General features: G+C 50.0%; 1 protein-coding gene across 1 annotated transcript in view; it reads right to left on the bottom strand.

Annotated features, from left to right (window-relative positions):
* Nucleotides 1–12,607: 12,607 nt before the first annotated feature.
* The window catches only part of ZDHHC1 (zinc finger DHHC-type containing 1), a 45,894-nt gene continuing 40,419 nt past the window's right edge, over nt 12,608–18,082 (bottom strand). The window contains 2 exon segments of the mRNA XM_067552791.1: nt 12,608–14,390; nt 17,635–17,746. Coding sequence (XP_067408892.1) covers nt 13,864–14,390; nt 17,635–17,746 — 639 coding nt within the window. The 3' untranslated portion in view covers nt 12,608–13,863.

The raw sequence follows: 18,082 nt of genomic DNA, 5'->3' as shown, positions 1-18,082 counted from the left end.
TGTTTTTAACAAAATCACTTCCCTGAATTGCTGGAAATCATTAACCAGGCACCTTGAAACAGAGTTCCTTCAGTTGCTAAACCAACTTTTCACAGCAGTAGCTTCCTCTGCTGGCACAGAGAGACTATTTTCATCGTTTGGATTATTCACTCAAAGCTAAGAAATCGACTAGGAGTTGAAAAAGCAGGAAAACTTGTATTTCTGTTTCAGTCTATGAATAAAAATGACAGTGGGAGTGGGGAAGATGAGAGCTAGTTGTAGAAATTTTAAGGACAGCGTACGTTTAGTGTTGTCTGTTAAAGTTAATAAAATTTGAAAATAAAAAAAAAAGTTTAAGGACAGCCGTCAGCCAGCAACTCAGGAGACTGCTGCAATTGCAAACGTGAGACATTTATTAAACTAAATCTTAAATGTTACATAAAATATAAGTGCTATTGTGTTTGTGTGTGTGATTTAGTTCTTACCATTCCTAATGTACTGCTGCTGCATCTGCAGCTTGACACAGGTAATGAGTATTATGTACTATTTCCTAAATTAATAAAAATCAAGTTATCTAAAAAATTACACAATGTATACCCTCCTAGATGTTGTAAAATGCTGTATTGAGTTGTAAATTAACATGTTTTAGTGATCAGATTTGCACCATTATTTAAGAAATATGTGAAGTATCAATCAAACTTGATTTAAATCAATGATTTTCTCTTAGTGATTTAAACCGCCTTGATTTAAATCAATCCACCCTGCTGGCAACACACCTGTTTTGACCATAATAATTGTTTTCACCTCAGCAGCTAAGTGTATCTAGCAGATGGCTTTCTGCTATTCAGGAAAATGCTTTGCACATTCCCCAAACAATCTGCTTCTTTAGGCATTAACTATGGAGCACCCAGGCCATAACATGGACAGCAGCTGGGTAGGGATCTAGCAGGCAACCATGGTCGGGTCCTGGAGGTAGTATCAAAGGACCCCTGGAGACAGGCTCAGCAGACTGGAGAATTAATGCTGGCAAGGTCAAGCCAATGCTATGAGGATCACCCTGCTTGAGCCTGAACATCCCTACCATTCCATGGTGTTTGTTCTCCCAAGAAAGAAGGAACACGCATGTCAGATATTCCTGACTGTGACCTGTCCTGGAACAAAAGATTTGTCACTTTCTGTTGAGATAATTAGCAAACAGGTCTATGAGAGTGACCCCTCAGGTTTGACAAATGAATCTCACAAAATCTGACCTATGAGACCACTTGTGATCTTTGCTGAACAATCTGCTCATATGATTCGCCAAATTGTGCTGAGCACTAGGCAGGTGAGAGACTTTGAGATGTATTGTGCTGGTGATACAAAACTCCAAAAGATGTATCGCCTCTTGACAGAGACTGTCTGATCTGGCCACGCCCTGCTGATTCATGTAGAACATTGCTGCAGTATTGGATGTGAGGACTTGTAGAGTGTCTCTCTTAATGTGAGGGAGAACAGCCTGACAAGCCAAATGAATAGCCACAAATCCCACGCTTATGTGGAAACCTACATCTTGTTGAAATTACAGACCGTGTCTGTAGGCTCCCTAAGTGAACTCCCGAAACTACAGAAGAAGAGCCTGTAACCACAGTTAATTGTGTGTCAAAAAGGAATGAAGGGAACTCCCATACACATGTTGGCTGGATACATCCACCAGTCCAAGGAGGCAAGTACCTCCTGCAGGTACTCAAATCAGCATGTCCAATGAGTATTGAGCCAAGCAGTCCACAGATTTTAACCAGTACTGCAAGTTTCTGAGATGAAATCTGGCATGCCAAACTACACATGTACTGGGGGCCATGTGCCCCAAAAGACTGAGGCAGTTTCTTACAGTTGTGATTGGATGGGCTTTGAGATCTGTGGAAATGTTTAACACTGTCTGGAATCAGGTTTGAGGCAGGAATACCCTGGCTATTGTAGGATCCAAGATCATCCCTATACATTCTATTCTCTGAACTGGGGAGAAGACTGACTTGTCTTCATTGATCAACAGATCCAGAACACTGAAGGAGGATTGGATCCTGCATAGATTGAGTTCTACCTGGAGCTTGGATTGACCTCATAGCAGCCAGCTGTCCAGGTAAGGAAATACTTGCACCCTTGTTTTCCTTAAGAATACAGACACCTCCGCCATACATTTTGTAAATATTTGTAGGGCAGCAGACAGACCAAAGGGCAGGACTGTAAACTGATAATGGGTGCTATTGACCAGAAAACTTAGGAATCTCCTGTGGCTTTGATGGACAGCCACATGGAAATATGCATCTCTGAAGTCAAGGACAATATACAGTTGCCGAGATCCAGAGAGGGGATGATGGAGGCTAGGGTGACCATCAGAAACCTTATTTTGTTTATGTATTTGTTCAAATTTTAGGTCTAGGATGGGTCTGAGGCATCCTTTTCACTTTGGGATCAGGAAGAATAGAAACCTTTTCCTCAAGAGGAGAGGGGGAACCTCTTCTGTATCTCCCAAATAGAGGTGAGACTAGAACTCCCTGAGGAGGAGAGCCTCATGAGAGGGATCCCTGCAGAGGGATAGGGAAGGGAGGTAGGAAGGAGGGATGAAAATAAATTGCAGGGTGTATTCCTGTTCCACAGGACTTATAAGCCATCGATCCATCTGACTATGGACCCAAGCACAGGAAGTGGGACAACCTGTTGGAAAAAATAGGGGAGGGAGAAATTGGCATGTAAATGGTATTCTGTCTTCAACAACGCAGTCAAACAGATTGCCTGGGATTTCCAGTCTGTCTCGAAAAACCTGTTACGGAACAAAATTGAGGACGTGGAGGGCTCCTTGCGTGGTTTGTTCCCCTTTTCCTGGAGTGGTCACACTGCCTAGGCAGGAAGAGTGGAAATCTCTGGAAAGACTGAAGGTGTAATTGCTTTCTTTTAGGGAAAGGAGTGTAAATTCCTAATGATTTCAGCATGGCCCTCGAATCCTTAAGACTGTGAGACAGAGAGATCTTGGATAGTCTTCTGAACCTCCTGTGGGAGACCCAACAACTGAAGCCATGAACATCTGTACATAGTTTTTGCAGATGTCATGGATCTGGCTGCCGAATCTGCAACATCTAAAGCAGTTTGCAGAAAGATCTTATTCACCAGTTTGCCCTCTTCTAATATGGCCTGGAACACCTGCCTGGCATTCTCTGGCAACTTGTCTGAGAACTTCAGTATAATGTCTGTGAGATAGCGAGAGCAGAGGACAGCAGGAGAGTGCTGGAAGGGAGGTATGTGAGCCCGAGAATGCTCAGGGCTCTGTTCCCTGCGGACTGACTAAGTACCATCAGGGGGCAATGAGGGGCAGCTGGGGCCAATGAAGGACCAGCCAGGTGCTTCATAAAAGCTCTCCGCCCCCAAACAGTCAGGGCACAAGCTGGAGGAATGGGAGTGCTGTGCTGTGAATAGGATAAGGAGTGCTTACTTGTGTGGAGGAACCGATCAGAGCGGAGAGTCCTGTGGACAGAAAAAGGTACCCAGCTCGAGGAGCCAGAAGGCGGGGGGAAGATTGGCCCAGGGGAAGACAGCGCAGCTGGGAAAACAGTGCCAGTAGCAGAAGCTGCTGCTCATAGGGCCCCTGGGCTGGGACCCGGAGGAGCGGGTGGGCCCGGGTCCCTACCCCCCTCCTCAGGGAAGGCGGCTACTGGACACACCCTGACCCACTACGAACAGTACAAGCGTGGGACCCACTAGAGGGGAGCAGACTATTTGCCACATGTCCCAGAGGAAGAAGTCATATCTGGCCAGTAAGGCTTGCTGGTTACAGATATGAAACTGTAATCCCAGTTTCAAAAGATCTAGTCGCTTTGCATATTTGTCCTTTGGAGTAGAAGAAGGTCATCCCTGAGGCACTCTTTCATTCACCGCTGAGATAACTAAGGAACCTGGCAAAGGGTGCGTGTAAAAATGTTCTGAACCCTGAGAAGTGACACGGTAGCTTTTCTTGGTCCTCCGTTGGAGGCAGAGGATGGTGCTTGACAAAAAGATTTTGTGGGTTCTTGAATGGCTTCATTTATAGGTAGAGCCATTCAGAAAGGTCCTGCTGAACCCCGTACGACTACCAGCCTCTAGGACCTCTCCTGAACCACCTTGACCAGAATATCAAGAGAAGTAGATACTCTCTTCAGTAACTCCTGGTAGGCTTTATAGTAATCCTGGACAGGTGAAGAATCCCCAGACATCACAACCTCATCAGGTGAAGAGGAGGATGAGTGCAAAGGGGGCTGAGTTTGAGCCTCCTGTACTGAGATGGATTGAGCTTCCAAAACCTGAAGGTGGTCTTGAGGTTCCTGCTTGGGACCACGGTTAATGTAATGGGCCTTCTCATGGGATTAGCCTGGTGTCTGCTTTGGGATCTGTATGAAAAAGGTACTGGGGAAGACCTGGTGGTGGGAGGCAAGCTCCACAGGTTACAATAAAGCCAATGGTAAGGCATTTGACTGTTTCATGAATGTGAGTCTCTGGACCATCTTGGGAAATCTAGCGGGTACCAGAAAAACAAGGTTACTTACCAGTAACTGCTGTTCTTCGAGATGTGTTGCTCATGTCCATTCCACTATAGGTGTGTGTGCACGCCTCCATGCACGGCTACCGGAACTTTTTTCCCCTTAGCAGATCCCGTAGGGCTGGCTCCGGCACCCCCTGGAGTCTCACGCACATGCCACAGTATATGAGGCGCTGCCGGCCCTACGCCCCCTCAAGTCCCTTCTTTCCGCCAACTCCAGCAGCGGGGAAGAGGGGTGGGTTGTGGAATGGACATGAGCAACACATCTCGAAGAACAGCAGTTACTGGTAAGTAACCTTGTTTTCTTCTTTGAGTGCTTGCTCATGTCCATTCCACTATAGGTGACTAACAAGCAGTATCTTGAAGGTGGGTCAGAGTTAGCAGTGAGCTGCCTGCAGCACAGCTCTGCTGAAGCCCACGTCTTCCTGCGCCCGTTGGACAGAGGTGTGGTGGAACATGAAGATATGTAGCGCCAGCCTGGCAGCTGTTCTGCAGATGCCCTGCCCTGGCACTTCCGCTAGGAAGGCTGTAGATGGAGCTTGAGCTCTGTTGAGTGAACTGTGGTGGTGCCCGGAAGTGGCACCTTCACCTGCTCGTAGCCAAACTCGATGCAGGAAGTTATTCACAAGGAAAATGCACCGGGTGGAGACTGGTGAACCTTTCATCCAGTCAGCTGCTGCAACGAAGAGCTGCATCACTCTCCAGAACGGCCTTGTACACCTGATGCAGAAGCCAAGGTCCCTCTCACGTTTAACAAGTGCCGCCTTCTCTTCTCCTCCGAACCGTGTGGTTCGGGGAAAACATAGGGAGAATATATATTGGTCACAATGAGACTGGGAAACCACCTTAGGCCGGAAGGCCAAATGCAGCCTCAGCTGAACCTTATCTTTATAGAATACTGTATTGAGGAGAGGGTGGGGGCCTCCGAGGTCAGAGCCCTGATCCTGGAGACCTTCCTTGCCGAGGTAAACACCCCCAGGAAGGCCACCTTCCCGGAAGATGGGGAAAAAGGCATGATGCCGCCGGTTCCAAGGGGGGGCCCTGTGGACCGTGAAAGGACGAGGTCAAGATCCGAGGGAGGCACCGGGTCGCGGCTCTGCAGATAGAGCCTCCTGCCCCCCCTCAGGAACCTAACTGACATCCGACAGGAGGACCGCATTCCCCCTTCCAGCAACTGATGCAAGGAGGACCTTCAGGGTGGCCACAGCCAGTCCCTGGAGCTTTAACTGTGGCAAGTATTTCTGGATCGCCTGCACTGGCAAGAGGCTGGGCGGGATACCCCAGGACTCCCCCCGGCAGGCAACAGCCACTTCCACTTAACCCAGTACACGACCTGCGTGGAGGGCTTCCTGCTACCCAGCAGGACTCAGTGGACTTGCTCTGAGCGGCTTGCTCGTCGTCTCTCAGCCACCGATCCACCACTCCCTGAAGTGTCGAGGGTCCAGGTCTGGGCACCGCAGGTGACCATGATCTGAGATTTGGGATCGCACTGTCTTGGAGGCTCCCGAAGCAGGCAATTGAGAAATCCATCAGTATGCTAAACCCGTGCTGGCGTGGCCAGGCCGGAGCAATCGAGGTGGCATCTGTTTAACCCCTCCTCATCTTTAGCAGGACTGTATGCAATGCAGAGGGGGAAAAGCGGAAAAGTGAAGAGAAGCTCTCTGACCGCTACCGATGGACGGCATTGGCGATCACCCCCGCTCCTTGACCACGGAGAGAGCAGCACTGTGGACACCTCGTGCTCCAGTCCAATACAGACAAATTCCCCTTGGGGAAACACTCCCCCCCGACAGTTGTAGATGCCCTTCGTGGGCACAGTGACCCGTCATGGTGAGGAAGAGCGACCCCTTGACGTGGTCTGCATTGTCATTCATCACCCCTGGGAGGTCATCACCACCAGGTCCTAATGACCGATAGCTTCCCTTCATAAGGTTGACGAACGGGCTCCCCCCGCCTGTCGATGTAGTACATGGATGCTGTGCTGTCTGTCAGCACCTGTACTGCCCTGCCCTCGATAAAGCAGAGGAATATTCCGCAAGCCCTGCAAGCGTTTCGCAGATCTTTCACACATTGGTGTGCCGACGCCTCTCCTCCCTTTGTCAGACACCTTTTTGAGCCAAGGTCAGCACCGATATGGCACTTCACCCTCTGCCCGAGGTGTCCGATATCCGGGTAACTGAGGGAGCCAGCTCCACGAACTGAACGCCCCCTCACACATCCTGAGGGGTCGTCCACCAGTTTAGGGAGGCTCGGGCTCGCTGCTGGCTTTTTTTTGAAGGGGGGGGGCGTGGAGAGGAGAGGGAACCGTAGCCTCCCGATGCAGAAGTTACCTGCTTGGACTGTACACTGAGGCTAGCTGTGACTGAAGCGGCCTAAACATCAGGCTTACTAGCCTCACCACATAGGTGCAGGCCCCTGTGACCTACCAACTGTTGGCAATATTTGGCTGTTGTCGTAGGGCATTTGTGGAGGTGGGTCATCCTGAGGGCAAGAAGGCCTGGCCCGGGAAGCTACTGGTTATGCCGATGCATTCCATAGGCTGCACCTAAGTTAATGTGAACTTTTGTTTGTTTACCAGCAGGACCCACCAGCCGCAAGTGGCGCCTGACTGGCTCACACTGCTCTGGACTTGAGACCTGGACCTGCCTTGGGTGAATCTTGCACCCCCTTTTGCCTCAAGTGCGCAACTACCATTGCCAGGCCTTCGGTAAACACCCTCGAGGCCGAGGACAGGCCACAGGGTAAAGCCGTAAAGCATCAGAAGGAGCCAACCACTACAAGGTGAAGGAAGCGTTGAAGATATGCGTGCCTGACATCCAGGGTGGCATACCAGGCTCCTGTATCCAATACTGGAGCTGGGGAGACCAGGTGAGCCTTGAGTCCCTTGCGGTATTTGTGAGACGATGTAGGTCTGACACCGTCCTTAAATCCCCTTTTTCTAGGGCGCAAGGAAGTACCTTGAGTAAGACCTCTTCCGCCGTGCCCTGAGGGATCTTTCCCACTGCTCTGGGCTGAGGTGGCCTCAACCTTTTGGATGTGGAATTGCCACTGACAGGGAGGAAGGGGGAGGTGTCTTGGTGGCAGGGGGGGCTGAGATGACCGGGGGGCATAGCCCACCAAACCATATCAAGGACCCCGTGGCCCAAAGGCGTTCTGGCCCACATGAACGGGAAGGAGGGTAGAGGCTAGGGCGCTGCCCTTGCATGCACCATCAGAAAGGGCCTTTTCTGACTGCCCTATCGCCAAGATGACCCTTACTGAGGGCCTAAGGAGCCACTCAGGGTGGATGGTGTCTCCTAGATCCTCTGACTCTGTCCCATTGCCTGTAGGTTGCAAGACGGCCATGACATGGTCTTGGAGTCCTTCAGACCACGCAGCTTCACATCCATCTGAACTGAAGACAAGGCTGATTCATCCAAGGGAGGGCCCTGGATGGCTACTGGACCTTTTGGGGCAGCCCGGGATTGCAGCCACTAACATCTGAGCATGCTGATGGCAGGGGGTATGGCTCTGCCCACTGAATCAGCAGCAACTGAGGATGCCTGGAGCGCTGCTCTAGCTCCCGTGGTACCATCCTCCTCAATGGTATACCAGTTCAGCGCCTGCTGCCGGGCAGAGCCTCAGCAAAGCAGCTCACTGAGTCCCCCAGAGGCTCACCTTCTACTTGCTGGTAGTGCTATTGAATACAAATTTTCCTCCAAACAAGTCTGGCTTACAATCACCCTTGTTCTCTGGAGTAGAGCCCGGCTTCCCTGCCTATCCCTGTGGTTGGTGGCAACCACCACCAGGGACCTGGGGCAGAGTGGTGAACAAGTATTCAAACCCCTTGGCTGGAACATAATACTTTTCTTGGCTCATTTAGGTATCGGGCTACGGAGGAGGGGGTTTGCCACAAGGCCCTCACTATCTTAAGCAACCCTCCACTGTGAGGGCCCACCGCTAGCACATTAAAGAGACTGTCTGACGCCCCTTTAGCTCCTTCAGCTCCAGCTCCGAGGTGGAGGCTACCTCTTGAGCAGTTTCCCAGTGTGCCCTAGAATCAACCAGGGCCCAGGAGCGTGCTTCAACTGGCGTGGGGGGGGCGAGGGATTGGAGGGCCGCAGCATCTCTTCCCATCGACAGGCGGTCCTCACAGGAGCCCCTGCCCATGGGGCCGAGTCGTCGCCCGAGGGCGAATGGTGGCCCTTTCTCCTGTACCTGAGGCACTGACTGCATCCCTCAGGGGTTGACAGACCGTGGTCCCGCCCCCCCTCGGGAAACCTCCATTGGGGTGACCATTGCCTCTGAGGCCATCTGGGGCTACCTGCGCCTGGGGTTCTGGCACCTTTCGTTGGTGGCGGCTCCCCCAGCAACTACCTCCCTAAAGGGACACTGAGGCACTGTCCAAAGACCATGGTGGGGCTGCCCCAAAGGTTCTCATTGTGCAGTACCGGGGATGGGGACGGTGCCCCGATCCACAGGTGCTCCATCGCTCCAGAGAGTGTCCCCTCAACGTCGACGACCTCGACTACCAGATTCAACGTGGGTGACGCAGCCGGAGCAGGCATGTGGACAACGTTCCGGCGAGCTGGGCTGACCCGAGCATCATCCCGGTACCGAGGACTTTGTGCTCTGCATGCATCTCGGTGCCGAGTCAAACTCCGGCAACTGGGTTCTGCCCGGCCTCAGTGCAGGGCAAACTCCTTGGTGCCAAGTCTGTCTCCAGCATTCGGGTTCAGCACTGTCTCAGTGCAGGGGGGGCAAACTCCTCGGTGCCGAGTCTGTCTCCGGCAACCAGGTTCAGCACACCCGGCGAATTCTTTGGTACCGAGACTGTCTCTGGTGACTGGGATCAGCGCCGCGTCATTTCGGGCAAACTCTTCACTGCCGGAGAGTGGGAACAGTGGGATGGACCTTACCCGGAGCCGGGGGGCTGAGACCAGTGTCGGGCGGGCGACTTCACTCTCCACCTTGATGCAGGTTGGTCCGGCATCCGTGACCTGGGATAACTTCTAGGGGAGCACTTCTGCTCTACCCTAAGAAACTGGTCTGCAGGAGATCTTCCTCCCCATACTGGGGATCTCCTGAGCTATTCAGGGGGTCCCAACGTGGGCTCCCCCCGTAACACCAGCCCCTTCTCTCTCGTGGAGGTATGGGCGGCGGTGGCATATGCAAGGCCAACAAGGCTCTTGGTGCCCGACCGACTCCGAAGTCGACAGTGCTGATAGGTGCTAAGGGGCTCCCCCACTCCCAAGAGTCAGGGGAGGCTCCCTGGCTGGAGACGCTGGCTCAGGCAGCAGGTCTCCGTGATCTGACCTCGGTACGGATCGATGCTCCACCCCGCCTGCTTAGCCGGTGTGGGGGAGTATCTGCGCTCTGAGCGCTGATTCCGTCTCTTGGCGGTGCCAAGCCGGGTCAGTGCCAATGGTGCTCTCTGCACCAACAGCACGCTGGGTACCACAGCGGAGTTGGTTGGCTCGGAGCCGGTAGGGGGCTCCATGAGCGAGGGTTTCGGCGGATTTTCTGGAGATCTGAAAACCTTGCAGATCCGTTCTTCTCCTTACGAAGGCTTCTCCCCCACCCTTCAGGCAGTGGGGGTCACTTAGCGGGAAGGCCTTCCCAGTGGAAGCACACGGCTTGAAGCCATGAGACCGGAGCATACCTGCTCCCGGTAAAGACTCAGCTAGACTATCATAAAGTCTCTAACTACCACTAACAACAGTTATTAAGCTAACTAACTAATTAACACAAAAAATCATTGCTTAATGTTCAAAACACAGGGAATTAAGTGCTTGCAGTGCAAGCACAGGCAGTTCCAGTAACCGTCACGGGCAGAAAGATGGAACTGAGGGAGCATAGGGCCAGCAGCGCCTCATATACCACAGCATGTGCATGGGGCTCCAGGGGGCACTGGAGCTGGCCCCACGGGATCTGCTAAGGGGAAAAAACATTCTGGTAGCATTGCACGGAGGCATGCACACACACCTATAATGGCATGGACATAAGCAAGCACTCGAAGAACAGAAACCTTGTGACAAAGATGTCACCTCCGAGAAGTGAGAGGCATAGGAGCTTCAGGAGAACTCTGAGGAGGACCCTGAATTGCTTGACCACAGAAATGGTGTATCAGGAGGTGGTGGCATCTCTCTGGAGATGTCAATACCAGGGGCAGCATGTTAGCTTTACCCCTGGACTGTACAGGGTGAGGAAGCACTGGACGGTCTGAAGATGTAACCACCCATGGAACCAAGATCTGAATTTGTCTTGGAGGTAAATTGTCGGCACAGCTTGAGGATCAACTGATACCAGCTAGTTTGTCTCCTGCACTACCAGAGAATCCGGCACCAATAGGCAGTGCAGGTCCCATGCTGTGGCATAGGCCCCTGGTGTCATCAATACCAAAATATTTCCCTGATGCTGTTGTTGCATCAAAGAGGTTGACACCGCAATGGGGGTCAGCCTCTAGGACCCCTGACAAGAAGAGGTTGGCACTGGGGAGCATCTCTTTCCCAATAACACTCTACCTTCTGATGGGTTACTAGTGGACAGTACTGGGTGAACCTCAACCTTCTAGAGGAGCTTGGTTCATTTGAGGAATGTTGTTCCAATGCTCTGTGCTTCTTCCTTGACACCAAACAAGAGGACTGGTGCCAACTTTCTGCAATGTCCAGAGGGGCACTCCTAACCAAGGTAGCAGTATTCGGTGCTCGCCCTGAGTGAGAAGGTTCAATAGGTGAACACGGGATGGCCTCCATGAAGAGGTGATGCAGTCTCAGCTTTCTATCCTTTTCTGTCCAGGATTAGAAGTTCCTGCAGATCTGGCAGGGGTCTCAGATTTGACCCTCACCCAGACACTTTAGGCACCTGGAATAAGGGTCACTCACCAACATAGACTTTTTGCACCGGGCACAAGGATTAAAAGCCTGGAGACCAAGGTATACCCTGGCACTGAGCAACGATACTCTTTGTATAGTAGGGATTCAACACCCAAACTTGTAATAGAAAATAACTAAGAAAACCTACACTAACTTACACTAATGAGTACTACTAAATGACTATTTACAGAAAGGAGATAAACTGCCTGGAGTGAGAGAAAACTCATAGTAGCAAGTCAATGTGCTCTGACTACTGATCATGGGTGCTAAGGAGAGGTGTGGGGCAGCTCCACCGTTATACTATTGCACAGCAGCAGGAGGTGACAAAGGGCAAATGCACTGCCCCAATGGGTACCGCTAAGGAAAACAATCACCAACTCTGGTGCACAGGGCACACGCACACCTGAAGTGGAATGGACGAGTGGAATCACTTGAAAAAGAATCAGCTGATTCAAACTGCAACACAAAGACACCCTCCCCCCCACCCGAAGCATCTGTCTCTCCACCCTAGCATTAGCAGGACAGCTGGTGAATTCCTCTAGCAGGTGAACACAGTATGGGAAAGGAAGTGAAACAAAGTGCTGAGCCTGGGTAGGAGCCTTTTGCACTCACTATGTGAGTGCTGGGCTCACAACGAGAGGTTGGCACGTGAGGAAACTTCCCTAAAAGGACCTGGCTGCCTGAGATGCCTGCCTCATTTCTATCCATCTGATGCACTTACAACGTGCTCATCACTGTGGTATCCAGGCACCATTTCCTGTCTATTCTACAGTACTCATTAGGTAGCATCTAAGTACCAGGAATTCCAGCCCCAATTGTCCACTAAATGAAGCAATACTTTTCTGCAGTAGAGTGCCCATTCCCAAGGCCAGCTGTATCCTAGCTGGGGGATAAAGTGGACACCTGGACTGCTGCTGCTCTCCTTGTACTGCCTCTTCCGTGCCACATTCATTCAACTCCAGCTGCAGCAAAGTGACTGAGCCATTGTCACATCACCCACCTGAGAAGGGGGCTGCTTCCCAACATCCAGGGAAAAGCAATATTTTCTCATGGCCAGTGAGGTGCTGTGCATAGGGTCTCATTCTCACACAGGGACAGGTTAGCCATATGAGGACTAGCTGGGACATATAGGTAAAGCTGCCTCCACACCTCTTAATAACCTGGGTACCACCAAATGGCCAGGGGCAGGGGCATAAACAGCTACTGCAAAGAAGAATGGGAAATGATTAACAAAGGTTATAGAAAATTTTATTGTGGACAGAGCTGATTATGGAGCTCCACACAACAAAGACTCAGAATATTGCTGCATGAAGAGGGAACATAAAGTAGTAAGTTGTGACTACTGTTTGAGAGAATTTACCAGCTCTTTCCGGGCCAATGGGAGCAGTCATCCTTCTGATTATTTCAAGCCCAGAGTTGCACAAGGTGAATTTTACCTAGATGACAGATACAGACAATGACAGATGTGAGGAGTGGAAACAATGCTAGAAGGGCATTACCTAGTAGTGATACCTCAGTGGTATGATGGCTCTATCCCTGCTATCAGCCTGAGTGGTCTCTGCTGACCTGCAGGCATTGCTCATGCACACGCACGTGTGCTGCCCACCATGCTCAAAGGCTCATGTTATTAATGGGCAGTTGAGAAGAGGGAAGCTGCGTTTTGGACTGAGACCTTCGGAATCAACTCCTGTGGATTTAAGTGTGTTAATTTCAGTGGCTGGCACATATGGCTCACGCAACCCTCTCAGGGACCAAGCTATCCAATCCAGCTTCTTCACAAGGTAAGCCAATACACAGAGATGGTGAGAGAGCAATCCTCAGACATCTGGTCTCAGGACACCCCTCCTTCACACATACACCATCTAACAGCCTTAATGGAGAACAACTTTCCGGAAGGCCAAGGAGTTGGTGGACACAGCACAAGTTTCAGCTGGAGAGGTAGTGTCCCTCTGCCTAGGGGAAGCAGCTTTCCATAGTAATGTGCCACAGTAAGCAGAATTCTCTGGTCTGCCACTGTGGTCCCCCTTGCCTCTGGTGGGGCAGCAGTACTTGTCTCATTGCAGTCTGATGATGACCACAGAGTTTAGGTGTGGGCTCCATAGCGCACTGGGAAACACCTGAAGTCCCAATATTACACTCTATTCCCCAAGGACACCCACTGGCACTTTCTTATCAGGGAAGACTGCTCCCCCAGGATAGTGGGAAGAAAGCTGAGCTGCTAACATCTCACCCTGCTCTGATGCACATGCTGCTGATTTTGAAGCAGGCAGCAGCCAGAGAGGTGTCATAATAGGTCTCCTCCTACTCTGCAGCTTGGTCTGCTGGAACAGGAATGACATCAAAGAAACTGAACCCAGCTTACTCCAGGGAATACATAGGATAAGTCATAGGAGTCAAAATCTTTGGACACCAATGTACTTGTAGAGTGAGCAACCTCCTTTCTCTTCCCTTGAAAATGCTGGAGTTTAAGCTTTGGAAGGCTTATGACTAAGCTGCTCTTGTGTTTGTCCTCATGTCCCACAAGTGTGGATCCTGCTCATCCACATGCTGTTTGCTGGTGCACTTCCTGTGGTGAGGCTTGGATGTTATCTCACCAGGTCGGACTGGAGGCTCACCACTGCTCTCACTCACAAACACAGCAGGCATCTTAGAGACCAGTTCCAGTTCTTGTTCCCCATCGCTGGCTCTCTGGCAGTTTTTCCTGTTCACCTGGTGCCCAGGATATAGATTCTTCTTCCCATCACCTCTGGCATGGGCTGTGGACAAGGAATGATGGTGAAAGTCGTTAAGGTTGTTGTTGGAAGCCCCTGTAGGAGCAGCGCTCCCCAGGCGGGTCTGAGCCACAGGGATCTCATCCATGGAATCTGCAGACTCCGAGTGGTATTCAACAGGAGGTCCAGCTGCCTGGACAGAGCCAATGCCGCTTGCAGGCATAGCAGCTCTGTGAGGGAAAGCTGGTATAGGGAGATGAAGACTGTTGGAGGATGAGGAGATGGCAGCAGTGGCTGAAAATTCTGAAGGTGGAAAGAAAGAAAACGAAAGTATCAGAAGAGACTGTGGTTTCCTCATCCCCCAGATACATGTCCCCAGTCACAGGGACAATTCAGATAAAAAAGGGACTGATCTACCAGAATTAAAGGAGCCCATACCCACTGATGCAAGGCCCACAAGTCAATTTTCAGTAACTGGAAGAATACATGCACTAAACATTTTACAGTATTCCCAACATCACATGACCAGTTCATTTCCCCTTCTAAGCCAGGCTATATTCTCCCCAGTGCTGGGTTCCCATACTCCCTTTATCTTCCTTTCACATATAGGTCACACAAGCCCCCCTCACCCCACAGCTACATTCCCTCATGTATTGTGACATATGAAATCACATGTGCATACCATGGAACTTAATGATAAAGTGGAGTCAAAGTCCTGAATTGCATGGGTGCATTTCAGAGGATTTGCACTCCTCTTCTAGTGAAGCCTCATTTTCCTTGTGGGTCAAACCCTGCCCCACTGAGTTCTGCAGAGCAGAGCTGGCTGGAACCCACTGTAGTACTGCAGCTCTGCCTAACTCCATAGCTGTGAAGTGCAATCAAAGTCCTGAAAAGCCAAATCCTGCCTGGTATTTTGATATTTGCACCTTTAAAAATACCATGCCCCCTAAGGAAAAAAAATCACATATCAAACTCCATATTTCTTCCGAGCCTTACTTGAGAAGTGACTTAGAAGCCATATAGATTCTACCCCAAGGTTTGAGAGGAGGATGGGCAGTGTCTAAAACAGCAGCAGCTCCTCAGCCTAACTTCAGAAATTCACCCATCTGTCAAGTGACAGAGTGGGGAGAGGTTGGGGTCTCATTTGCTGCTGCTATTATTTGGAGCCTCCCCTGGCTCTACAAATAGTCAAGTTATCCTTTCTGCTGCTGGACACCTAGGGTCCTCATTTCTCCACTCAGCCAGGTCTAAGCCGGGTCTAAGGCACAGGAGGAGAATAGCTCAGAAGTAGATATTCATCATCCTCCATCCCTGCCTGAACAGTAAAGCTCAATGGACACTCCCACCCTCATATTAGAGAAGGTCCAGAGGCATGGGATGGTGAGTTCTCGTCCTTGCTGCTGTTCCCAGTCTGGAAGTATCTTCTCCAGATTCTGTCCTTTTAAGAGTAGCCATGTGGGAAGCCACGCAGGAAATGCTGTTCCAAGAAGCAATCACTTTGTCCTTAGTGTGAAAAGTGTTTTGTCCTTTCCAAAGTTCGTCACACTCACCGTTTTTACTCTTCATTGCATCTCCCCTTTCTACCCAGGGCCCAAGCATAATTTTTTCGGGCGCAGTACAAACTTGTAACATGGGCCTCCTCCCACACACATACCACAATCCCTCATCCCATACATACAATCTCATGAGCCATGACAAAAGTTTGAATTCTGAAATTACTGTTACATATTCTACATTTCTGAAAAATGCCCCCCCCCCTTTGCTATTTTTGTTGTTTAAGCCTCCCTTCAGTAAACAGATGACATGGAAAACAATACAGTGCTTGGTTGGTAGCACTCCAAACAAGCCAGTCTCTTGGTATCTTTTCTCTCTTGTTGGAAGTCTTACATTTGAGAAGAAATTCAGGAAAATTATGCCCATCATCTTTTGGCATTGATTTTGCTAGCTTCCACATTTCTTCAAAAGTCAGGACACCAGACAGAACAATTTTTTGATGGATAGAATCTGTTGTTTTCAGGCCACAAGCCTGGATCTTTGAAAAGACAAAAATCAGATAGTGTAGCACTACTCTCTCCTGCTTCTTGTAAACCTTCTGAATGTGGTGGTGCTAATGGTGATACTACCTGTCTATCTTCAAGCATTAGATTGGAGTCACATGATGCATGTTCTCGCAGCTTTTCTTTGTCATCCATTGCCAATGCCACAGACACAGTCTCTATATTGAAATCATTTTCATCTTGATTTTGTTCATCTGCTTCCCTAGTTAGTATATTGCCTGACTGCAGAAAGGCCTTGTCTGATTTGAAAAACTGGAGGATAGATTGGTGTCCTTTAGCTTCTTTTAGTTCCCTTTCTTTTATCTCCTTACATTTCTGGCTGCCTGATTTGTATTGACATGGCAGTATGGGGTGTGTGTGACTGTGAATGAATTAGACACTTACATATATTTTAGGCCTGCAAATCCTACCAGAAAAAGCAGCAGCACTGGCTCCCACTATCTTATGATGCTTTGCTTTGCCCCTCCCACCAGCTGTATTTCCCTCCTGCCTATGCACAAGGAACTCTGAGACTGGTAGTTCTTGATCTTGATATGATAGACCATGTCACAGAGAGAAGCACAAATCTGTCTGTCTCTCAGTCTCAAACCACAAGTCCTACTTTAACTACACAAGCACACACTCTATATTCTAGAGAAGGGCCTGGGCTGGGCAACTCACTATTCAGAATGTTGCCTGAGACTGCGCTAACACTGCTTCTCATTGGCTCCAGCTAATCTCACAAGATCTGGACAGGGAAATAAATTTCTATAAATATCCTCAGGCATGATCTACAATCTAGCCTCAATTTTTTCTCATGACAATGGGGGTTGCAGCCTGGGCTGGACCCCCTAGGGCCCCGGTAAAGTGTACCCTTCCCCCCCCCCCCATGTGGGGGCCCCGCTTCCACCTATTATTTTCCTCCCTCTTCTCTTACTCCTTTCTTTGCTAGCTGGTCTCATCCCCTCCTTCCCTGCCCTGCATGTGCTTCCCTGCCACTCAGACAGTTGTTCCCCCTACTTGCACATATTACTTGACTGCCTCATTCTCTTTTCCCCTATACATTCCTCTCTCATTGGCAGCTCCAGTTCCTGGGGTGGCTCTCATTTTTCCCTTTCCCTTTTGAAACTGTAGCTCCTAATAAAAGGAGATGAGCTGGTTCTCCCTATTTGTTGCCAGCTCCTCCAGTCTTCTTTCCACTGACGAACCTTGATATCTGAGGAAGTGCAAACTGGCATCACGTGATATTTGAAATGCCCTATGATATTTGGTATTACCCCACAGGGGTTTGTATTCTTCACTTTGGTTTTTCTCTCTTCTGTTTTTCTAACGTTTTCCCTGCTAATTCCCTTAAATTTCTCCTGACTCTGGGGCTGAAAAAGCAGAGCTCTGTGTGGCTCACTTACCTCATTAAGGTGCTGGGAGAGAGGTTCTCTACAGCACATTCACCTGCCTGACTGTCATGTAAAGGCAGCTGGAATAGAGGGGCTCACTGAATGAAGCACACTCACCTGGTTGGGGAGCTGGGAGAGGAAGCCTGGGCTGCGTGTTTGTCTTGGATCTATCTTCCATCACTGAGGATGGAACCTTACGCACCTTTTTCTTCCTCCTCTTCTTCTGCTGCTGTGAAAACAAGAAGCTCAGATAAAGGGGAAGCCACTCATTAGTTCCAAGATGCTGTACTGAAAACTTTTATAACTACCATCTCTGTTTAACTTCCAACATTTTTCAAGTTGGTTTTATAAATGATTTCAGTTGAGAGTTTAGGGCTGTCTCAGTATGGAGTGGTGGACAGCAGGCATTTTATGAAAGGGAGGGATAGCAGCGTATGTATTGCACAGAGGGTGAAGAGTTTGTTTGGAAGTGGATGGATGTGGAAAGGGTGATGGATGCCCATGTGCATGTGTTGTGTGCACATGTGGAGATGGTATATGAGGCATTGGGCGGGTGAAGGTGTTT

The sequence above is a fragment of the Emydura macquarii genome, unplaced genomic scaffold (genome assembly GCF_026122565.2).
Source record: "Emydura macquarii macquarii isolate MOO-44397 ecotype Brisbane River unplaced genomic scaffold, CSIRO-AGI_Emac_v2 contig_295, whole genome shotgun sequence".
NCBI classification, from domain to species: Eukaryota; Metazoa; Chordata; order Testudines; family Chelidae; genus Emydura; species Emydura macquarii.
This window is presented reverse-complemented; position numbering and strand designations above follow the sequence as displayed.